Genomic DNA, 17,860 nt, shown 5'->3' with positions numbered 1-17,860 from the left:
CCCGCCTGGCTCCGCGGCCCCCTGAGCAGCCCTGGGCGGCACCGTCTAGGCCAGGAGGTAGGAGGAATCCCTTGGGAGTCTAGTCCCTTCCATTGAGTAGCTGTGGGACCCTGGGTAAGTTGGCAAAAACCTCTTTCCTTCAGTTTTCTTACCTGTAACATGAATAACGAGTAATAAGCCCTTTTCCATCTCCTACAGACGTTGGGATCTCCAAAGGCAATAGGCAAGGGCGCGCCTAGAACTGTAAAATACTGAGCACATGTGAGCCACTGATTTCTACTTATCCCTCTAATGTCTTACTTATCTCGCTCATGTCTCCTCTTTGTCTCCTTCTTCAGTTACTCCCGTTTGCTTTTTCTCGGGGCATCTTCCAGCCAGAGATGACAGCCATCAGGCCCAGAAGCCCTCTCAACTTGGATTTTTATTATTATTTTTTTAATGTTTACTTATTTCTGAGAGAGAGAGAGAGAGGGCTGGGGAGGGGCAGAGGGGGTTGTGGACAGAGGATCCAAAGCAGGCTCCATGCTGACTGCAGAGCGCCCAGTGGGGGGCTCAACCTCCGAACTGTGAGATCATGACCTGAGCCAAAGTCAGATGCTTAGCTGACTGAGCCACCCAGGCGCTCCTAATGCTCATGGTTAATAAAGTTTTACCTTTCCTCCCTCCCCGACTCCCTTTCCTCTGCTTTGTTAGGCCACCTCCCACTTTGGATCTCTCCCCTCCACCCAAAGTGTCTCCACAGCTGCTTTGACTATTGACCGTAGGGAAGAGTTGCAAGGCTGACCATTGTAAAAGCTGAGGAGACTGAAGATTTTTAAAGTGTTACTAGTCATCTGTGCTATTTGTGACTTCCAGTCAAGTTTGAGGAAGAAAAAGAAAATGAAGTCGTTCGTGCTTTCAGGACTTAAAAATAGAAAGCGGCGAGAAACTGCTGGCAGCCTTGCAGCTCAAAGACCATCGGATCTCAAGGGGAGGGTTTTGGCCTGAGGGCCCCGGGAGGCTGCTGAGGACAGGCCCCCACCTCAGGTTCCTCCCTTATTTAGAAGTTTTAAAAGGAAATGAAGTTGATTTTGAAGTCTCAAGGGGGCAAAAAAAAGGCTCTGAAGTGGGTGAGTTCTTTCAGTTAATTTTGTGTAAAAACAGCTCTGTGGTCCCACGCATAACCTTTCAAAGTTTCCTCAGAAAGGGAGGAAAGGGGCGCCAGGCGGCTCTGTTGGTTAAGCATCTGGCTCTTGACTCCGGCTCAGGCCGTGATCTTACGGTTCCTGAGATCGAGTCCTGCGTTGGGCTCTGCACTGACAACGTGCAGCCACCTTGGGATTCTCGCTCTCCCTCTCTCTCAAAATACATAAATGAACAAAAAAAAACAATAAAAATAAAAGAAAGGAGCTCTTTTGGAACTCGTGGGTGCTGTGGAGAGCTGTAGAGGACAGACCTCACGGACTGCACTCCTCATCCCTGCCCCAGGCAGAAGCCCCCAGGTTTTTCATTGTGAAAACGTCTATGATTCTGTCTGCAGATTTCAGACTGCAAAGTTAGAACACGAGCACAGGCTCTCCTCAGAGCTGTTAGTTTGTGACCAAAGAGAAGTCGCCCGGCCCAGTTGTATGGCAGATTTTCCATTTCTGCAAAAACAAGATGCTACCTCCATCTCGAGCACAACTCGAAGCGACACATTATTTGTGGCATCTACTTACTGGTCAGCCTCTGCCACTGACTCACTGGGTAACCTTTCCTCCGTGCTATTCTGAGCCCGAGTGTCTTTACCTGTGAACAGGGACTGCCTTTACCCACCGCCTCCCCCCCCAACCCCCCGGGGGGTGACGCACGTTGAAGGAAGAGTCTCTCCCTCAAGGTGATGTGGAAACAGTGAGGAGCTCGGTGAACACTGAGCTGTCTGTGACAGTCTTTCTTCTTTTTCCTTCTCTCTCACTCTTTCCTTCCCACTCCCTTGTCTTCCTCACACTGCTTCTCTCTCTTCCCTTCTCCCTCTTCCAAATTAAAACAAGAGCCACACAAGTGTGTAAGGAAGGAAGGGTAGAGAGGAGGGTGTAGATGGACTGGGGGGGGGGCGGGAGGGAAGGTCGGGCAAGATGGAGGGATCAGGCCTGGGGCAGGAGGGGCAGGCCTCCGGACTGAGGCAAGGGCCCGGATGAAGGTCTGCAGGCCTGAGAACCAGCCCACGGCCCTTTCAGGGACAGCGAGCAGCTCCTGGTGTGAGGCTGGCCTGCCAGGCTGGGTGGGTGTCCTCTTCCTTCCCGGAGACAGGCCCAACCCTGGAGCCCAGCCTGAGAGAACAGCCATCCCACGGAGGAGGACTGGTCACTGGTCAAGGAGTAGAAGGTGAAGCTGGACTAGGAGAACATGGCGGAGGGGACTGGCCAGTGGGCCAGGCCTGGTGGCGAGGGCCTTGACTCTCCTGCTCGGGAGTTGTGACGGTTACTCTGTACAGGATGGAGTGACAGAAATCTTGGTCAGCGGACTGGCTAGATTAGTGTTGTGGTGGGTGAGAGTGTGGTGAGGAGGCCCTTCCAGAACCCCCCGGGAGAGATGCCATGGCCCCTCCTCCTCTGGGAATAGCCAGCTCGGCCTTTGTTGCCCAGTTTTGTGAGAAACTTTCTGGCCTTTCCTCTCCCCTCAAAGGAAGATAAGTCATTCCTCACCTGAGTTTTGAAGGCACATTTTTTTTCCTACTTGAAAGTATTGTGCTTATTGTCATGATCTATGGCATGCTATTTACTTATTTGGTCTGTTTTCCTGAATAGGTTGTAAACAAATTGAAATTGGACTGTATATTCGTTTTTATGGAACTGGGGCCCAGCACAGTGCCTGGTGCCTAGTGGATGATCAGTGTTTATTACATGAATGAATGAATGAATGAATGAGCAAATGAACTAGGGTGCTGGTGTGAGTGTAAAGGAGAGAGGTGCTTATGGAAGATGTCCAGGGAGTACAAATTGTTGGATATAGAAATGAGGGAAACGGAAGACTGACCCATGACCTTGAGATTTCTTCTTGGGGTCTGGGGAACGTCATTCAATGAGATGAAAACCCAAGAAAAAATATTTGAGGAAGGAAGATTAATTTTCAGCTTTGGGCATTCATGGGAGGAAAATCTGTTAAAGTCCTGGATATACTAGCACTGTGTCAGGTGCTGGTGATTCTGAGGCAAAGCGAGGGAACATAGTGCACAGTGTTTTGAGATGTGGATGAGTGACAATCCAACGTGTCATTACAGATGTGTGAACAAAATGCCTGGTAGATGAGATGCCAAGCCACTCATTGTGTTCGTGGACTCGGGTGTGACCACTCCGAGTGGCATTTGTACTGAATCTTGAAGTTTGCCAAACCAAAAAGTGCATTCCAGGTAGAGAGGAAGGCATATGTGGAAGCATAGTAACACGAACCTTCTGGAATGCCTGGGGAGCCCAGAGAGATTCATCGTGGCTCAAGAGAAAGGGCCAGGTGGGCCAGGGAGAGTGGTGAGTGCACAGGGGTCAGATGGTGATGGCTCGCCAGGCTGCTTAGGAATTTGGTGTCTTTCTTGTAGTCAACATGGGGTCTGAGGATATTCCTTCTTTTCTACCTTCCTCCTTCCTCCTTCCTTCCTCCCTTCCTCCCCTCCTTCCATCCTTCCTTCCTCCCTCCCTTCCTTCCTTCTTCTTGGAAATACCTACTCGAAAACTCTGGATTTAAGAGGAAACTTTTTGGTTTCAGAACTCCTTTTTATAACTATTAAAAATGCCAAAGAGCTTTTGTTTATGTGAGTTATATCCATCCACTGATAAGCACCTTGTTAGAAACTAAAATTAAGAGGGCGCCTGGGTGGCTCAGTCGATTAAGCGTCCAACTTCTGCTCAGGTCATGGTCTCACGTTCATGGGGTCGAGCCCTGCTTCGGGCTCTGTGCCGACAGCTCAGATCCTGGAGCCTGCTTTGGATTCTGTGTCTCCCTCTTTCTCTGACCCTCACCCATTCATGCTCTCTCTCTCTCTAAGAATAAATAAAAAACATTACAAAATTTTTTAAAAAAGAAACTAAAATTAAGAAATGAAAAATATCCATTTATTTTGAATAATAAGCCATGACATCAATATAAATAATGTATTTTTATGCAAAATAACTATATTTTCAAAAAACAAAAAAATTTGTAAGAAGACTCACACTGACTTACATTTCGCAAGTCTCTAGTTAACATCTGGGCTAACGGGATGCTAAGGGCTGTCCCACAACACGCAGTCTCTGGAATACTTTGTGACACACGCGCAAGGATGAGAGAGGAATGAAGCCCATTATACTTTAGTGTTATTATTAAAATAGTTCTGGGGTGCCTGGGTGGCTCAGTCAGTTAAGCATCCGGCTTAGGCTCAGGTCATGATCTCACAGTTTGTGAGTTCGAGCCTGGCGTTGGGCTCTGTGCTGACAGCTCAGAGCCTGGAATCGGCTTCAGATTCTGTATCTTCCTCTCTCTTTGGCCCTCGCCTGCTCATGCTGTCTCTCTCTGTCTCTCAAAAATAAATAAAAAACATTAAAAAAAAAGAAAACAGTTCTCACTGTGAAGACTGTCAGAAAGGGTCTTGGGCCACCCCCCTCCCCGAGGTTTCCTGGGTCACACTTTGAGAAGGAGACTCAGTCTTCTGAAGTAGATAGACTCAGCCAATGTTTGGCGAAAGACAGCATGTTCTGAGTTCCCACAGAACTTATTCAAATAACATGCATGGCATTTACCTCACAGACTTATAGCTGTGTGTGCCTGTGCTTAGGAAGATGTGAGTCACAAGTGTCGTTGTAGACTCTCCAGTATAGGGGTAGATGGGGAGCATGAGGGCCTGGGCAGGACCCTGTCTTTGAACCCATGCGTAGAGACTATGGAAAGAGCTGGAAAGACTTAGAAGACTTGGACCAAGTTTTACAACCAAAGGGAGAAGAGTTTCAAGAGGAGGTGGTCCAAAATGTTTTGATTTATTATTTCTTTTAAAGGTTATTATTTTTGAGAGAAAGAGAGAGATAGTGAGAGAAAGAGAGACAGAGCATGAGCAGGGGAGGGGCAGAGAGAGAGGGAGACACAGAATCCGAAGCAGGCTCCAGGCTCTGAGCTGTCAGCACAGAGCCCAATGTAGGGTTCGAACTCATGAACTGCGAGATCATGACCTGAGTGAAGTCAGACTCTTAACTGACTGAGCCATTCAGGTGCCCCAATGGTTTTCTTTTTTAAAAAAAAGTTTATTTATTTATTTTGAGAGAGAGTGGAAGAGAAAGCATGAGTAGGGAAGGGGCAGAGAGAAGAAGAGAGAGAGTACTAAGCAGGCTCCTGGCTGCCAGCACAGAGCCCGATGCAGGGCTTCAACTCATGAACTGTGAGATCATGACCTGAGTGGAACCCAAGCACAGGACACTTACCCGACCGAGCCACCCAAGTGCCCTTCTCTTTTTATTCCTTATATTTTGACATTGTTTCATTTTTTCCACACTAAATATATTTTTATGATAATGTCTGTATTTTCAAATGATTTTTGAAAGCAATTGGTGTCTTCGAGTAGAAAAGAGAGAGGGAACCAGTCTGTCCAGAGGGTTCGTGTTGATTGAATCTTCTTTTTGTAAACACGTGTCGGGCTGAGTCCCCATCTCCCCTCCACCCCTGAGGTACAGGCCCAGCGGTGATGCCTGGTGGAAAAGATCAAATGTGGGTTAGGACTTTCTAACTTACAGGTCCACTATCATCTGAATTGGTTCCTAGGGAAAAACTGTGCTGTGCACAGAACCGAATTTGGGCCAGAGCATTGCTTTTCTGGGCATGGAATTTACCGGGAAGCACTTTCCCCTCTTTGAGCTGAGGAGCTGTGCTAATTTTCCAGATCTGCTACAATAATAATAATATAGGTTTGGTGTGTATTACATATAAGATCATATATATAATATTTTATTTATTCTTGGTCTTACTGCCTCATAGTTCCAGTGCCTAGAAGCCTGAGATGAAGCTGTTGGTTGGGTTGATTTCTTCTTTTCTTTTATTAAAAAAATTTTTTTAAAACATTTTATTTATTTTTGCAAGACACACAGAGAGAGAGAGAGACAGAGTATGAGCAGGAGAGGGGCAGAAAGAGAAGGAGACACAGAATTTGAAACAGACTTCAGGCTCTGAGCTGTCAGCACAGAGCCCGATCAGGGGCTTGAAACCACGAACTGTGAGATCATGACCTGAGCAAAGTCAGACGCTTAACCAACTGAGCCACCCAGACCCCCCTGGGTTAATTTCTTCTGAGGCCTCTCTCTCTGGCTTGTAGATGGTCATCTTTTCCCTGGGTCTTTGCATGGTCTTCCCTCTGCTCCTATCTGTGTCCAAATGTCCACTTCTTATAAGAACACTAGTCGTGTTGGCCAGGAATCACCCTAAGGAGCTCATTTCCGCTTCATCAACTCTTTAAAGACCCTTTCTACCAAGGGTTCTGGGGTGCCAGGAGATAGGGCCTCAATGATTGAATTTGGGTGGTGGGGGCACACCCAGCTCATGCTCTAGCCTCAGAAACATCTCTGTGGCCTGTGTACACATGTCCAAGTGCAGGGGGTGGGGTCTGCTCGGCTGCCCTTGACACCTCGGCCGGCAGGGGAATCCTTGCAGGGGCACCTGTATGGGGAGAAGGCTGCAGAAAGCACAGGACTAAACACAGTGTGATTGCATCCGTGGCTCCCCAACCACACTGAGCAACCGAAAATCCCCACGGGGACCAGGCAGCATGATTTCCTGACAGATAAGGCGGGGAGGGAGCCTGCAGAATGTGCCCTCCGACAGCCTCCAGGCCCGGGCCGCTCAGAAAACACCTGATGGGTGCTTTTTCTCTTTAGCTCATGCCGGCGTGGCCCCGCCATAAGGCAGCTGGGGGCAGGACTGACACCAGCGTCCCGGCGGGCACAGCATGGAGCGCTCAAGCAAGATGGAGTTCTTCCAGAAGCTGGGCTACGGCCGGGAGGACGTGGTCAGGGTGCTGGGCAAGCTGGGCGAGGACGCCCTGGTCAACGACGTGCTGCAGGAGCTGATCCAGACGGGCAGCCGCCCCGGGGCGCAGGAGAGCGGCGCTGCGCCCCTGCTTGTTCCCAGGGGCTCCTGCGGGCCCCTGGACCCTGCCCACTGTGGGCTGCCGACCGAGCTGGAAGAAGACCGCGGATGCCCGGCCAGCTCTTTTCGACCCATAGTGATCGACGGCAGCAACGTGGCAATGAGGTAGTTTTCTTCATCCTGGAGCCCTGGGGTGGGAGAACTGTCCCTCTTTTTCAGTGGTTTCTGTCCAAAAAGCAGTTGGGGGGCTAATGGGTGGGCCTTTGAAGCCCCATTACAGCCCTTTAGTAGCTGTGTGGCCTTAAGTGAGTCCCTTAACCTTTTGGAGCCTCACTTCCTCCATCTGTAGATTTGGTACAAAACCTCCCAAAAAGGCAGTCGTAGGAACCGGAGCTGCACAAAATGCCTAGGGCAGTGCCTGACACGGAGTAAGTGTTCCGGGGGGTAGCTACGATCCCATCAGCCCAGAGAGAGGCTCTCTTCTGAGAAAGGCAGTTAGGTGACTGGGGAGGGCCTAGCGCTCGCCCCGGCAGATGTGGCTTCTTGTCTCGAGCTTGTCCCCAACCAGCTGCGTGACTCAGAAAACCGTAGTATCTCAAGTGTCCTCTTCGGTGACACGGGCTAATGGACAGCCTTGCTACTTCTCTAAAGGCAATGAGAATCAGAGGGGAAAATGTACTTGGGCTAGAAACCCTCTTTTGGTGGGGGAGAGGTGCTGTGGGGGTGGCTGGCAAGGGTGTGGCCCCCCAGCAAGGTTGGAGACACAGGCTCGTGATCCCGGACTCCCAAGCTGTAGACACAATTGTTGGTATTTGTGTATCAGCAGCTTTGTGAGTGTCACTGATGACAGCGGCATGCGCTGCCTCGTCATGTTTCCTGGGTCACTCAGTTTAGCTCAAACCAACCTTCCCGTCTCAGCCGCACTCCACGCTGGGCCAGGAGGAGGTTTGCACACACAAGTGCAGTTTTCCACTTCTTGCCTGGGTTACGGTTGCGCAAAGGGCAGATCCATAGGAAATGGGTCGCTCGAGGCTGTAAATAGATGCACTTCCCCTTTCGAAAGCTGAGCCCCGGGTGGGAACCGAGAGGAGTATTCTCTGCAGTGCTAACTGTGTCCAGAGGGTGTTGGTCCGCTGGCTGACGGGTCCAGGGGCTTTCCCTGGGCATTCGGCCAGGGACTTGGCACTTTGGACTTGGCACTGCAGGACGGAAGTCTGGAACCATGCTATCCAGGCTGCCTAGCCCTGGGCACTGTCCCTGTGTGCCCTGCATGGTGTTTGTTCAAGTTGTGGCCAGCTGGGTCCCCCTGGGCTGGTCCTCAGCTCTCTGTAACATCCACACACACACTCCCATGCAGGCGCCCGGATAGGCCAGCCTATGAAATCCTGCTTCATCCAAGATATTGGGGTTGGAGGGGAAGCTGAAAAGATGTTTAAGAATTCAGTAGGTTCTGAGGGTGTGCAGGGGGTTGGGAGGGGGGCCTGGCGTCTGTCCGATCAGGACCAGCCACCTCTCCTGGGCATCCATAGAAAGGAGGCTCTAAAGGTAAGAGGGTGTTGCTTAAATTGAAGGCCTTTCCAGCCCGAAGACCGGACCAGCTCTGTGATTCCAGATCGAAAGAGCGGAATGAATGTGGGCTGGAAGGACTACTTTGCCTGCTGCAGGGAAGCGCGTGCATGCTTTCTTGGGGACCAGACGGCTTTTAGGAATTGTTTCGATTCGGTGGTACTGGAGGATTTTACTTTGCTGAAAATCTCCAACCACATCTTCTACTTGTGTGTGACCGTGATGTGTCCTATGTAAATGCAGTCAGTCTCTCTCCTCTCCACAACCATAAACCGTTTAATTCTTTTGCGCTCCATCTGTGTGGGGGACAAATGGAAGCCATCACTCAGGGTTGTTATGACGAATGTGCCAGAACGCTAATGCTTTCACACACTTGCTGCCTGCAGGCCATCTCAGTGAATCTCAGTGAACAAGAGCACATGTGTTTGTGTGAGGTCTCAGTGTGTGTACCCGCATGCGTGCACACACACACATGTCTGCGCACACACACACACACACACACACACACACACACCCTCCCTTCCCCTGCTCCAAAGGCACATTGCACAACCACCATAGGGTGGGTGGGACCTGATTTGTTCAGTGGCTATTCTGGGAGACCGTAGGGGTGTGTGGCTCTCTGCCTCACCTGCTGCTCCTTCTCCTACCATAACACGGCCTGTGCCCTCCGGCCAGAGTGTCAGTAGGGCTCTGCCGGATCTCAGTTGTGCAGGATAGATTTAAGTGTGGGGCTTACCCTTTAGAGGCGATGGGTGGTTGAAACCCAACATGGTGTCTAGTTATTATCAGTTGACCTCAAAACTCAGTTAACCTCAGAAACGTGATTTCTGAAAAATTCTCCTTTCTGAGGTTTTGTAGTATCACAGATTTTGCCACACTCTGTTTTGGAAAAGGATGTCGCTTCATAAGCTGTCCGGTGCTGGGCGATATGGAGAAGGATTAAAAAAAATTTTTTTAATGTTTTATTTATTTTTGAGACAGAGAGAGACAGAGCATGAGAGGGGGAGGGGCAGAGAGGAGGGAGACACAGAATCCGAAGCAGGCTCCAGGCTCTGAGCTAGCTGTCAGCACGGAGTCTGACGCGGGGCTCGAACCCACGGACCATGAGATCATGACCTGAGCTGAAGTCGGAGGCCCAACTGACTGAGCCACCCAGGTGCCCTAAGAAATGGGGAAGGATTTACAAGGCAGATTGGAGCCCATGTCCTTGCTGCCCTGCAGAGCCACGGAGAGTCCAAAGATCTGAGTCCTGACCTCTAGCTGGGAGCTGCCCACTGAAACCTCCCTTCCATGATGGAAAGTTCTATACTTGCACTGTCCATTAATGATGGCCACGTGACACATGGTGCTACTGAGCACTTGAAATGTGGCTATGGTGACGAAGGAACGGAACTTTACATTTTCTCTCTCTCTTTTTTTTTTTAATGTTTATTTATTTTTGAAAGACAGAGAGACAGAGCACCAAACAGGGGAGGGGAGGAGAGAGAGGGAGACACAGAATCTGAAAAAGGCTCCAGGCTCCGAGCTGTCAGTGCAGAGCCTGACATGGGGCTCGAATCCAAGAACTGAGAAACCATGACCTGATCCCAAGTCAGATGCTCAACTGACTGAGCCACCCAGGCGCCCCAACATTTTCTTTCTTTTGAATTAATTTGAATTTAAATGTAACTAGCCCCATGTGATGAGCGCCTAAGTACTGGACTGTACAGATCTTGCTATTCAGCTGTGTGGGCTCAGAGTGAGTCATGTGATGGTTTTGAGCCGTGTTTATACATTTAAGAGGTTGGACTAAATAATAATCATCTTACATGGCTTTTCATTTGTAACATTCCAGGATTCAAGGTGATTATTTTATGCATGCATGATAGAAATGCATTTTTCTTAGAAAGGAATTTATTTTCTTCTGCAGGGGCTCAGAGAGAGTAAATAACTTGCCCCAGGTCACAGAGCAATGAATGCCAAGCTCTGCTTTCTGAGCTCTTTCCAAAGTCCTGCACTTCCTCCGGCACCGTGCACCTTTGGCTTTCCCACTGCCCAGCCTTCAAAAGTATCTCAGGGTGAGAGACCGTGACCCCCATGGACTTCTTTTGGGGGCCAAGCCTGCCTGTGCTGACCAGAGCCCTTCCCAGGTAGGGAACCTGACTTACCTGCAGCAGACAGGATGCGCTGGGCAGCCCCCCCCACCAGGTGATCTCTGGGAATCCCCCCAGGGCATCACATGTGCAAGGAAAGGTAGCCCTGGGGGGCTAGCCACCCAGGGCGTGATTTCCAAGCACAGGCCTGTACCTTTAAGGGGTGTGGGTGAGGCTGTGCGTGTGCTCACATGAGAGAGGAGGATGTGACCTCCAGAAAGAGCTAAAGAACGTGTCCAGCAGGTTTGACAAAGAAGGTGGCTTTCACGACACGCGTGGTCAGAGCCGCATCGAGGTGTTTGGCAGGAGCACGGACCCTCCTGTGCCAACAGATGCCGGTACCTGCCTGACAAACGTGCCCCCTGCGTTGGACGTTCTGTAGGCAAATTTAGGAAAAGAGCGATTTGGAAGGACTTCCGCTTGGGGGGAAAACCACCTGATAATTTCACATCCTCTTGCTGCTCCAGACAAGGGTTTCCTTTCAATGAGTCCCCATGTTGGGGTGCAGGGGCCTTTTGTCTGCACCGTCATTTCCATGTGTAAGCTCTCAGAAACAGCAGAATCTGGCTTATTCTGGAGGAATGAAACCTTCAGTGACAAGAGCTCAAGCCTGCAGTGGGGGGGTTCATCAGCCCCCTTCAGTGGGCTGCTCACAGGGCATGCGCTCCTGGGCTGGGGGTCAAACCTGCTCTGGCCGACGTTGGCTTTGGGCTCCTACCTAGGTCTGCACCTGTTTCTCTTTCCCGGAGAGGAAGGTGCGCCCCCACCCTCTTCCCTCCCCGCCTCCCGGACCTGAGCTGGGGAGAGACCTCTTGGTGAAAGAAAGGACTATAAACTCCAGATTCAGAGTGTTTGCAATTTAACCCCAAATAAGAAACAGAGTGTGCCTCGGAGGGGTGTGCTTTGCATCTTCTGCCCCGAAGGGAGCATCTTCTCCTTTCCTCCCCCCCACAAGCACCACCTTGCCCTCCAGGGGACTGTTGCTAACTTCTGCAGACACCTCCCGGGCCACAATCACCGATACAGTGATGGTCCACTTACCATTCTTGGTCCACTTACTGCAAATGGCCGCGCTGACTGTGGGCCCCCAGGTGTAATTGTCCTGCAGACACTTCGCCTTGCTCAACAACCCACTTACCCTCAGCACGCTTTATTCAAAACCTACCTCTTCCGTCTCCTCTCCCAGGTCCTGGCTCTCAGCTTGTCGGAATGAGCTGGTTCACAGTGACTGTTAAGAAGCCCTAAGGTCCCTTCCTAAACTCAAACATTTTAATAGCTGATGACTTAAGGCTCCAAAACAGCCGCTGTCTGGAAGTCGGGGGTAGGGGGAAGCTGGGGAGGGGCAGGAAGAAATGGAATAAGAGACGGGGAGAGGAGGAGTTTGCAACCCAACAGGTCGGGCTCTGAAATCTGCCTCTGGACCAGTGAGCTGGGCACCTTTCTCTGCTTTAGTTTCCTCAAGGGTGCAGTGAGAGAAAGGTCACTTCCTCGGGGACTCATTGTGATCTCTGAAGCACCAAGTGTAAAGTAGCCTGGCAGACAGGACTCTCCAAATATTAAAAATGAGCTCCAAGAAGCAGGAGTGAGGTCTGTCTTGTTCACTGGTCTCTGAGGACCCAGCACATAGCCTCGCAAAGATGTTCATAAATGGATGTTGAGTAAATGGAGGGATACAGAAATCAGTGCTTTGGGCTTTGCATTTACCTCTGTATCCTGAGGGCCGCGGACCCAAGGTGACCGTGAGTGCTTTCTTGCCTGACTGGGAGCTTCGTGGACAACTAGGGACAGACCCCCTGTGGTGAGAAGGTGGTCCCTGCACGTGGCTTCAATCCTGCCACGATCCAGGGCTTTCTGTGGTCAGAAATATGGCAGCCGTAATGGGGTTATGAGGTGTTTACCAACCTCAAAGGTTGGTTAAAAAAGATGTGGCAATGATAGGACAGTAACAATTTTCACATCTCAAAAGAGACCAGAGATTCAGAGGAGAGGTTGGGGTGGGGCGTGTGGGAATCCAGTCCTGCAAAACAAAAGATCTGAATAAAAAAAAACCAAAACAACCTCCATTCCTGAGACACCAGCCTAGTGATTCTAGGGCTCAGCCCCTGACTTCCCTTGCCTGGAGTCAGAGCCGGAGAGAAGAGCACTTCTTAGGGAGGGAAGAAAGGTGATGGGCAGATGGATGCTTGTTCCACCTTCTCTGGGTCTTAATGGTCTTCACTGCCCTTTTGAAACTCTTGGCTGAGGGTTGCCATCTTGGAGTCTTGGCTCAGAGAGGCCATGGGACCGGGTTTTGCTGCCTGAAGCTGACGGTAGCAGCATTCCTCAGTTTTTCTCTTCCTAGACTCCCGAGCTGCCAATCCCTCCCCCTCTGCCTGCTCCCGGCCAGGGCCACCTCAGGCTGTGGTCCTGACCATCGTCACCAGAACCCGTTGCCCTGCTTACCATTGCCTCCTCAGAGGAATTGGGTTCAGCCTCAACACAGAAACAGGTGTGTGGTCACAGAAAAGACAGCATTGAGGAAACCTTTTTTTAAAAAAGTTTATTTATTGAGAGAGAGAGAGCACAAGTCGGGTAGGAAGCAGAGAGAGAACCCCACGCAGGCTCTGAGCTGTCAACATAGAGCCCAACACAGGGCTCAAACCCATGAACTGTGAGATCATGACTTGAGCCAAAATCGAGAGTCAGAGGCTTAGCCAGGTGCCCCACGAAGCCATTTTTAAAAGAACAGTGGTGGTGATATGTTTACCTGAGAACTGAGGACAGTGTGAGGGTGGGGGTGGGTATCCTCCGTTGTTCATATTCCTGTTTCAATGTGCACAGAAAAGAGACCTTATCTTCTCAGGTAGATACACTCTCTTCCCTACCTGTTTAGGTCGTGGCCAGGGGCAAACCCAAACTTACCAATTTGTGATGTCTCAGGCTCTTCTGCGTTCCGGATGCCTTGGGGTTCGTGTTTCCTCTCCCTCCCCCACTCCTCTCCCAAATGGCATCTGGGAGCTTTGAGCCCTGCTGTTGGCTGGGAGAGGGGGTCTGGGACCCTCACTGGGCTCTGCCACAGACTGGCTGGTCTCACCTGGCCTGGCTTCCAGAATGGGCAGCATAGAAGGGTCATTGGTCCCATTTGGCCTTTTGGGATTCCATGCTGGCTTAGAGCCCTGCCCCCCTCCCAGGGGCCTCTTTGACTGTCCAGAGGCCTCAGATGATCCACCAGGCCTGGGGGCAGGCGACAGATGGGGTGCGGCTGCCAGCTCACCTAAGTGCCACCTGGCCTGCAGCGCTGAAACCAGGATTTCTCCGAGAGCCTTGTGACCTGCCTGGGCTGCGCTGGGAGACCAGCCTCTGGCCTCCTTTTCACACCTGTCCTGAGGTTTCTACCCCTTCCCCTCCCCTTCTGGCTCGGGGGTGAAGCAGGGGTGGGGGATGCAGGGCCAGGACCCTGTGAATGACCTCCATTCTCCCTCCCTCTCCTTTTTTAAAAATAGTTTATTGTCAAGTTGGTTTCCATACAACACCCAGTGGTCATCCCCACAAGTGCCCTCCTCCATGCCCATCACCCATGTTCCCCTCTCCCCCACCCTCATCAACCCTCAGTTTGTTCTCAGTAGTTAAGAGTCTCTTATGACTCACCTCCCTCCCTCTCCTTAACAATTTTTCCCCTTCCCCTCCCCCATGGTCCTTTGCTAAGTTTCTCCTGTTCCACTTATGAGTGCAAACATGTGGTATCTGTCCTTCTCCGTCTGACTTATTTTGCTTAGCATGACACCCTCGAGGTCCATCCACTTTCCTCCAAATGGCCAGATTTCATTCTTTCTCATTGCCATGTAGTATTCCACTGTATATATATATATATATATATATATATATATATACACCAAATCTTCTTGATCCATTTGTCAGCTGATGGACATTTAGGCTCTTTCCTGATTTGGCTATCATAGGGCACATGTACCCCAATGTTCTTCCTTTTTTCAAGTCGCGCTGGGGCAGAGGGCCTGGTTCTACTTCCTTTCTTTGCACCACAGACATTGTTATTTTCTCCTTACTCTGCATAAACCTCACAGTTCAGCCTCAAAGGCCAAGAGACTATTTTCTCTAAGCTGGAAGACATCACAGATGCAGGACACAGGGCCTGCTTCCTGAGAGGTGACTGGAGCCAAAGCAGTTTAGAGTCCCCCTGTAGCTCCACAAAGCCCGACTTTCAATACTATTGATTAGTGTTTCCAAAGATGCCCCTTTTCTCTTTACAAACCTGGGAGAAGCTAGCAGGAGAGGCCACGCACGAGAGAATGCACAGCATGGAAACGTGGAGTGTCATCCTTGTCTGGATGCGGGCGGGCTACCGCAGGCCAGAGGGTGTCCTGGTGCCCCGGGCTCTCTGAGAGCCCACCCGACTCTCCCCTTCGCTCCCTCCCCCTGCCCCAGTCACTCTGTTCTCTTTTGGGTCCCTAGACACAGGGAGCCTTTCCTGCGTTGTCTTTCCAGCCGGTTCTCCCCCCTTGCCTGGGCCATTCCCCCTCCGGCTGCTCACAGGACCTGTGTCTCCTCAGCCCTTCATGTATGCAACACATTTTTACTGTCCCTTTACCCATCAGACACCATGCTTGGTGCTGGGAATTCACTGAGGAGCAAAAGGAGCTTGTGATTTACAGAGGGGGAGACCTGTTCGCCCTGCAGGTGTGTGAAATCATTCAGCTGAGACTAGTGCCAGGCAGGAGAAGCATGTGCCATTGAAGGGGAATCGGAGGGAGGCCGGAGGGCGGGGGTGCTTTCCTGAGGAAGGGGAGACGAAGCTGGGATCTGTAGGAAAAGGCGGGGTGGACTGGGCTGGGAGGAGAAGAATCAGCTGGTTCAAAGGTCCTGTGGTGGGAGCGGGGAAGGTGGCTGGCGGGGACAAAGTGCTGCAGGCAGTGCAGGGGGCTGGGCTAGAAGCAGGGGCGAGGCTGTGTCGCACTCGGGACAAAGTCCGACTGATGCTGCGATCTCCTGATCTCATCTCTCCACCTGTCTCCTTGGCCAGCCAAACACCCACTGACCTGCCCAGACTCGTTCTCAGGGATGTTTTTTTAGGCTTTGTGGGTCCCTCTGAGCAGCACCTGGTGCCTCCTTCCCACCGCTCCCACGATGTGGCACTCGTCTGGTTTACTTCCTACTGGCCTGAGAGAGCCTTGCTGTCTCTCCTGTGAGATTGCCTCACCCCTGCCGTAACCAGCTCTGTGCTCCAGAGCTCCCTCACACCCAGCTCCCAGGCCCCTCGCTCTCCCTCCAGGGAACCAGGCATCTCGCTCCCTGCGTGGCTCAAGTGCTGTGGAAGCACAGATACCCTACACGGTTCATCACTCAGAACGCTCTTCTAGAACTCAGCATTTCCACCTACAGAGGCTCCTCCAACTCAGCATGTGTCCGTGACAAAACTCGCGGTCTTTCCCACCAAACCCTGTCCTCCCCCAGACCTCCCCGTCTCAAGGAGGCACCCACCAGCCACATGAGCCAGAGTTCTGGAAGCCTCCTCGATGCCTTCTTCTCTATCACCCTGGATACAATCAGCCACCACGTTCTGGAGACTCTCCCTTCTAACTAGCACTCAGGTTCACCCACCCTTCCCCCTTATCCCCCACCACCCACTCGGTCCAAGTCACCATCCAGTTTTGCCTTGATGACTGTGACAGCTTCTTAACTGGTACCTCACCCCCACCCTGCTCCCTGCCAATGTACTGTCCTCTCTGTTGCCAGAGTGATTTGGAAACACACATTGCATCGTATCACATCACAGCACATACACCCCCATCTTCAGATCCTCCTATGGCTCTCATTCCTCGTAGGAGAAGAGTTTGGGCCACCTGCGTGGCTCAGTTGGTTAAGCCTTAGACCCTTGGTTTTGGCTCAGGTCATGATCTCACGGTTTGCAGGTTCGAGCCTCACATTGGTCTCTGCACTATCTTGGGCAGATGGCTTGGGGTTCTCTCTCTTTCTCCCTTTCTCTCTGCCCCTCCCCTACTTGCTCACTCTCTCTCAAAATAAACTATATTAAATTAAAAAAAGAAGAAGAAGAATCTTCAGCAAGGCACCCCAGGCCCTGCCTGGTCTTGGCATTCTCTCCCACTGCTGTCTATTTCCTGCCTCCACTAATGCTTTAGGGAAAGTTGGGGGGCACTTTGGCCTTCTTACTGGGGAAGCCCTGTAGCACACGCACAGCCCCCTCTCGGGGAGAGAGGATTCTGCAGAGGGCAACTGTCCTTCGTCTTATGCTGGGCCTTATTAGCTTCAGGTCAAAAGGGGATCTTGTCTCCTCATCCTTGGGGCGCACGTCCCAGGGGTCCAACACCCTCTCCACACACTATCACGAGCTCTCCGGTGCCAGTTAAGGGCTGCATTTTCCGCCCCAAAGAATGACCTGTTTTTAAAATGCAGACTTTCCCTGACTCCCTTTGATTATGAGACTCTGAGTCAGGCTCTTCCCAGGTGAACTCACTCTTCCAAAACCCTTTCTGTGGCTCTACAGATTTCTTTGTTTTCCCATTGTAGCCACGGAAATAAAGAAGCCTTCTCTTGCCGGGGAATCCAGCTGGCCGTGGACTGGTTCCGGGACAGGGGACACACCTACATCAAGGTTTTTGTCCCATCCTGGAGGAAGGACCCACCACGATCCGATACCCCTATCAGAGGTATGTTGGGGCGGATAGAGGCTCACGAGGCCTCTCCTCACTAGTTGTCCTGACAATTACAGTCGATTGTCTGCTTAGCTCTTTGCTAAAGCCTGTGTTTCTCACAGGACTCTAAGCTCTAGGAAAGCACTAACTATGAATGTTCACTGGCATAGCCCTAAGCACTTAGCATAATACCTGACATATAGTAGGTGCTCAATAAACAGACACTGACTAGATGAATGAACAAGTTATTTTGTCCTTTAGTGTGAATGATTAAGTCCCCCAAATGAGTGTGTCTCAAAACTTTTAACATTGGATTTGCATCTCACCCCTAACAGAATATTGGATTGAAAAGAGACATTCAGTTCGTTCAGTGATCTTTGTTTATTGTACACCTAGTCCACTCTCTTCATTAAAAAAATAAAAAATAAAGGAAGGATGCTTGGGTAACTCAGTCGGTTCAGC

The 17,860-nt window shown here is 51.0% G+C and overlaps 1 protein-coding gene across 1 annotated transcript in view; it reads left to right on the top strand.

Annotated features, from left to right (window-relative positions):
• Positions 1-17,860, top strand: part of ZC3H12D (zinc finger CCCH-type containing 12D) — a 29,845-nt gene that overhangs the window by 2,161 nt on the left and 9,824 nt on the right. Inside the window, exons 2-3 of the mRNA XM_029943249.1 lie at positions 6,843-7,218; positions 17,274-17,413. Of these exons, the coding sequence (XP_029799109.1) occupies positions 6,914-7,218; positions 17,274-17,413 (445 nt within the window). The 5' untranslated portion in view covers positions 6,843-6,913. The remainder of the gene's footprint in view (positions 1-6,842; positions 7,219-17,273; positions 17,414-17,860) is intronic.

Source organism: Suricata suricatta, chromosome 7, assembly GCF_006229205.1.
Source record: "Suricata suricatta isolate VVHF042 chromosome 7, meerkat_22Aug2017_6uvM2_HiC, whole genome shotgun sequence".
NCBI classification, from domain to species: Eukaryota; Metazoa; Chordata; class Mammalia; order Carnivora; family Herpestidae; genus Suricata; species Suricata suricatta.
The sequence above is the reverse complement of the archived record's forward strand: the minus strand, read 5'-3'. Positions and strand labels throughout refer to the sequence as shown.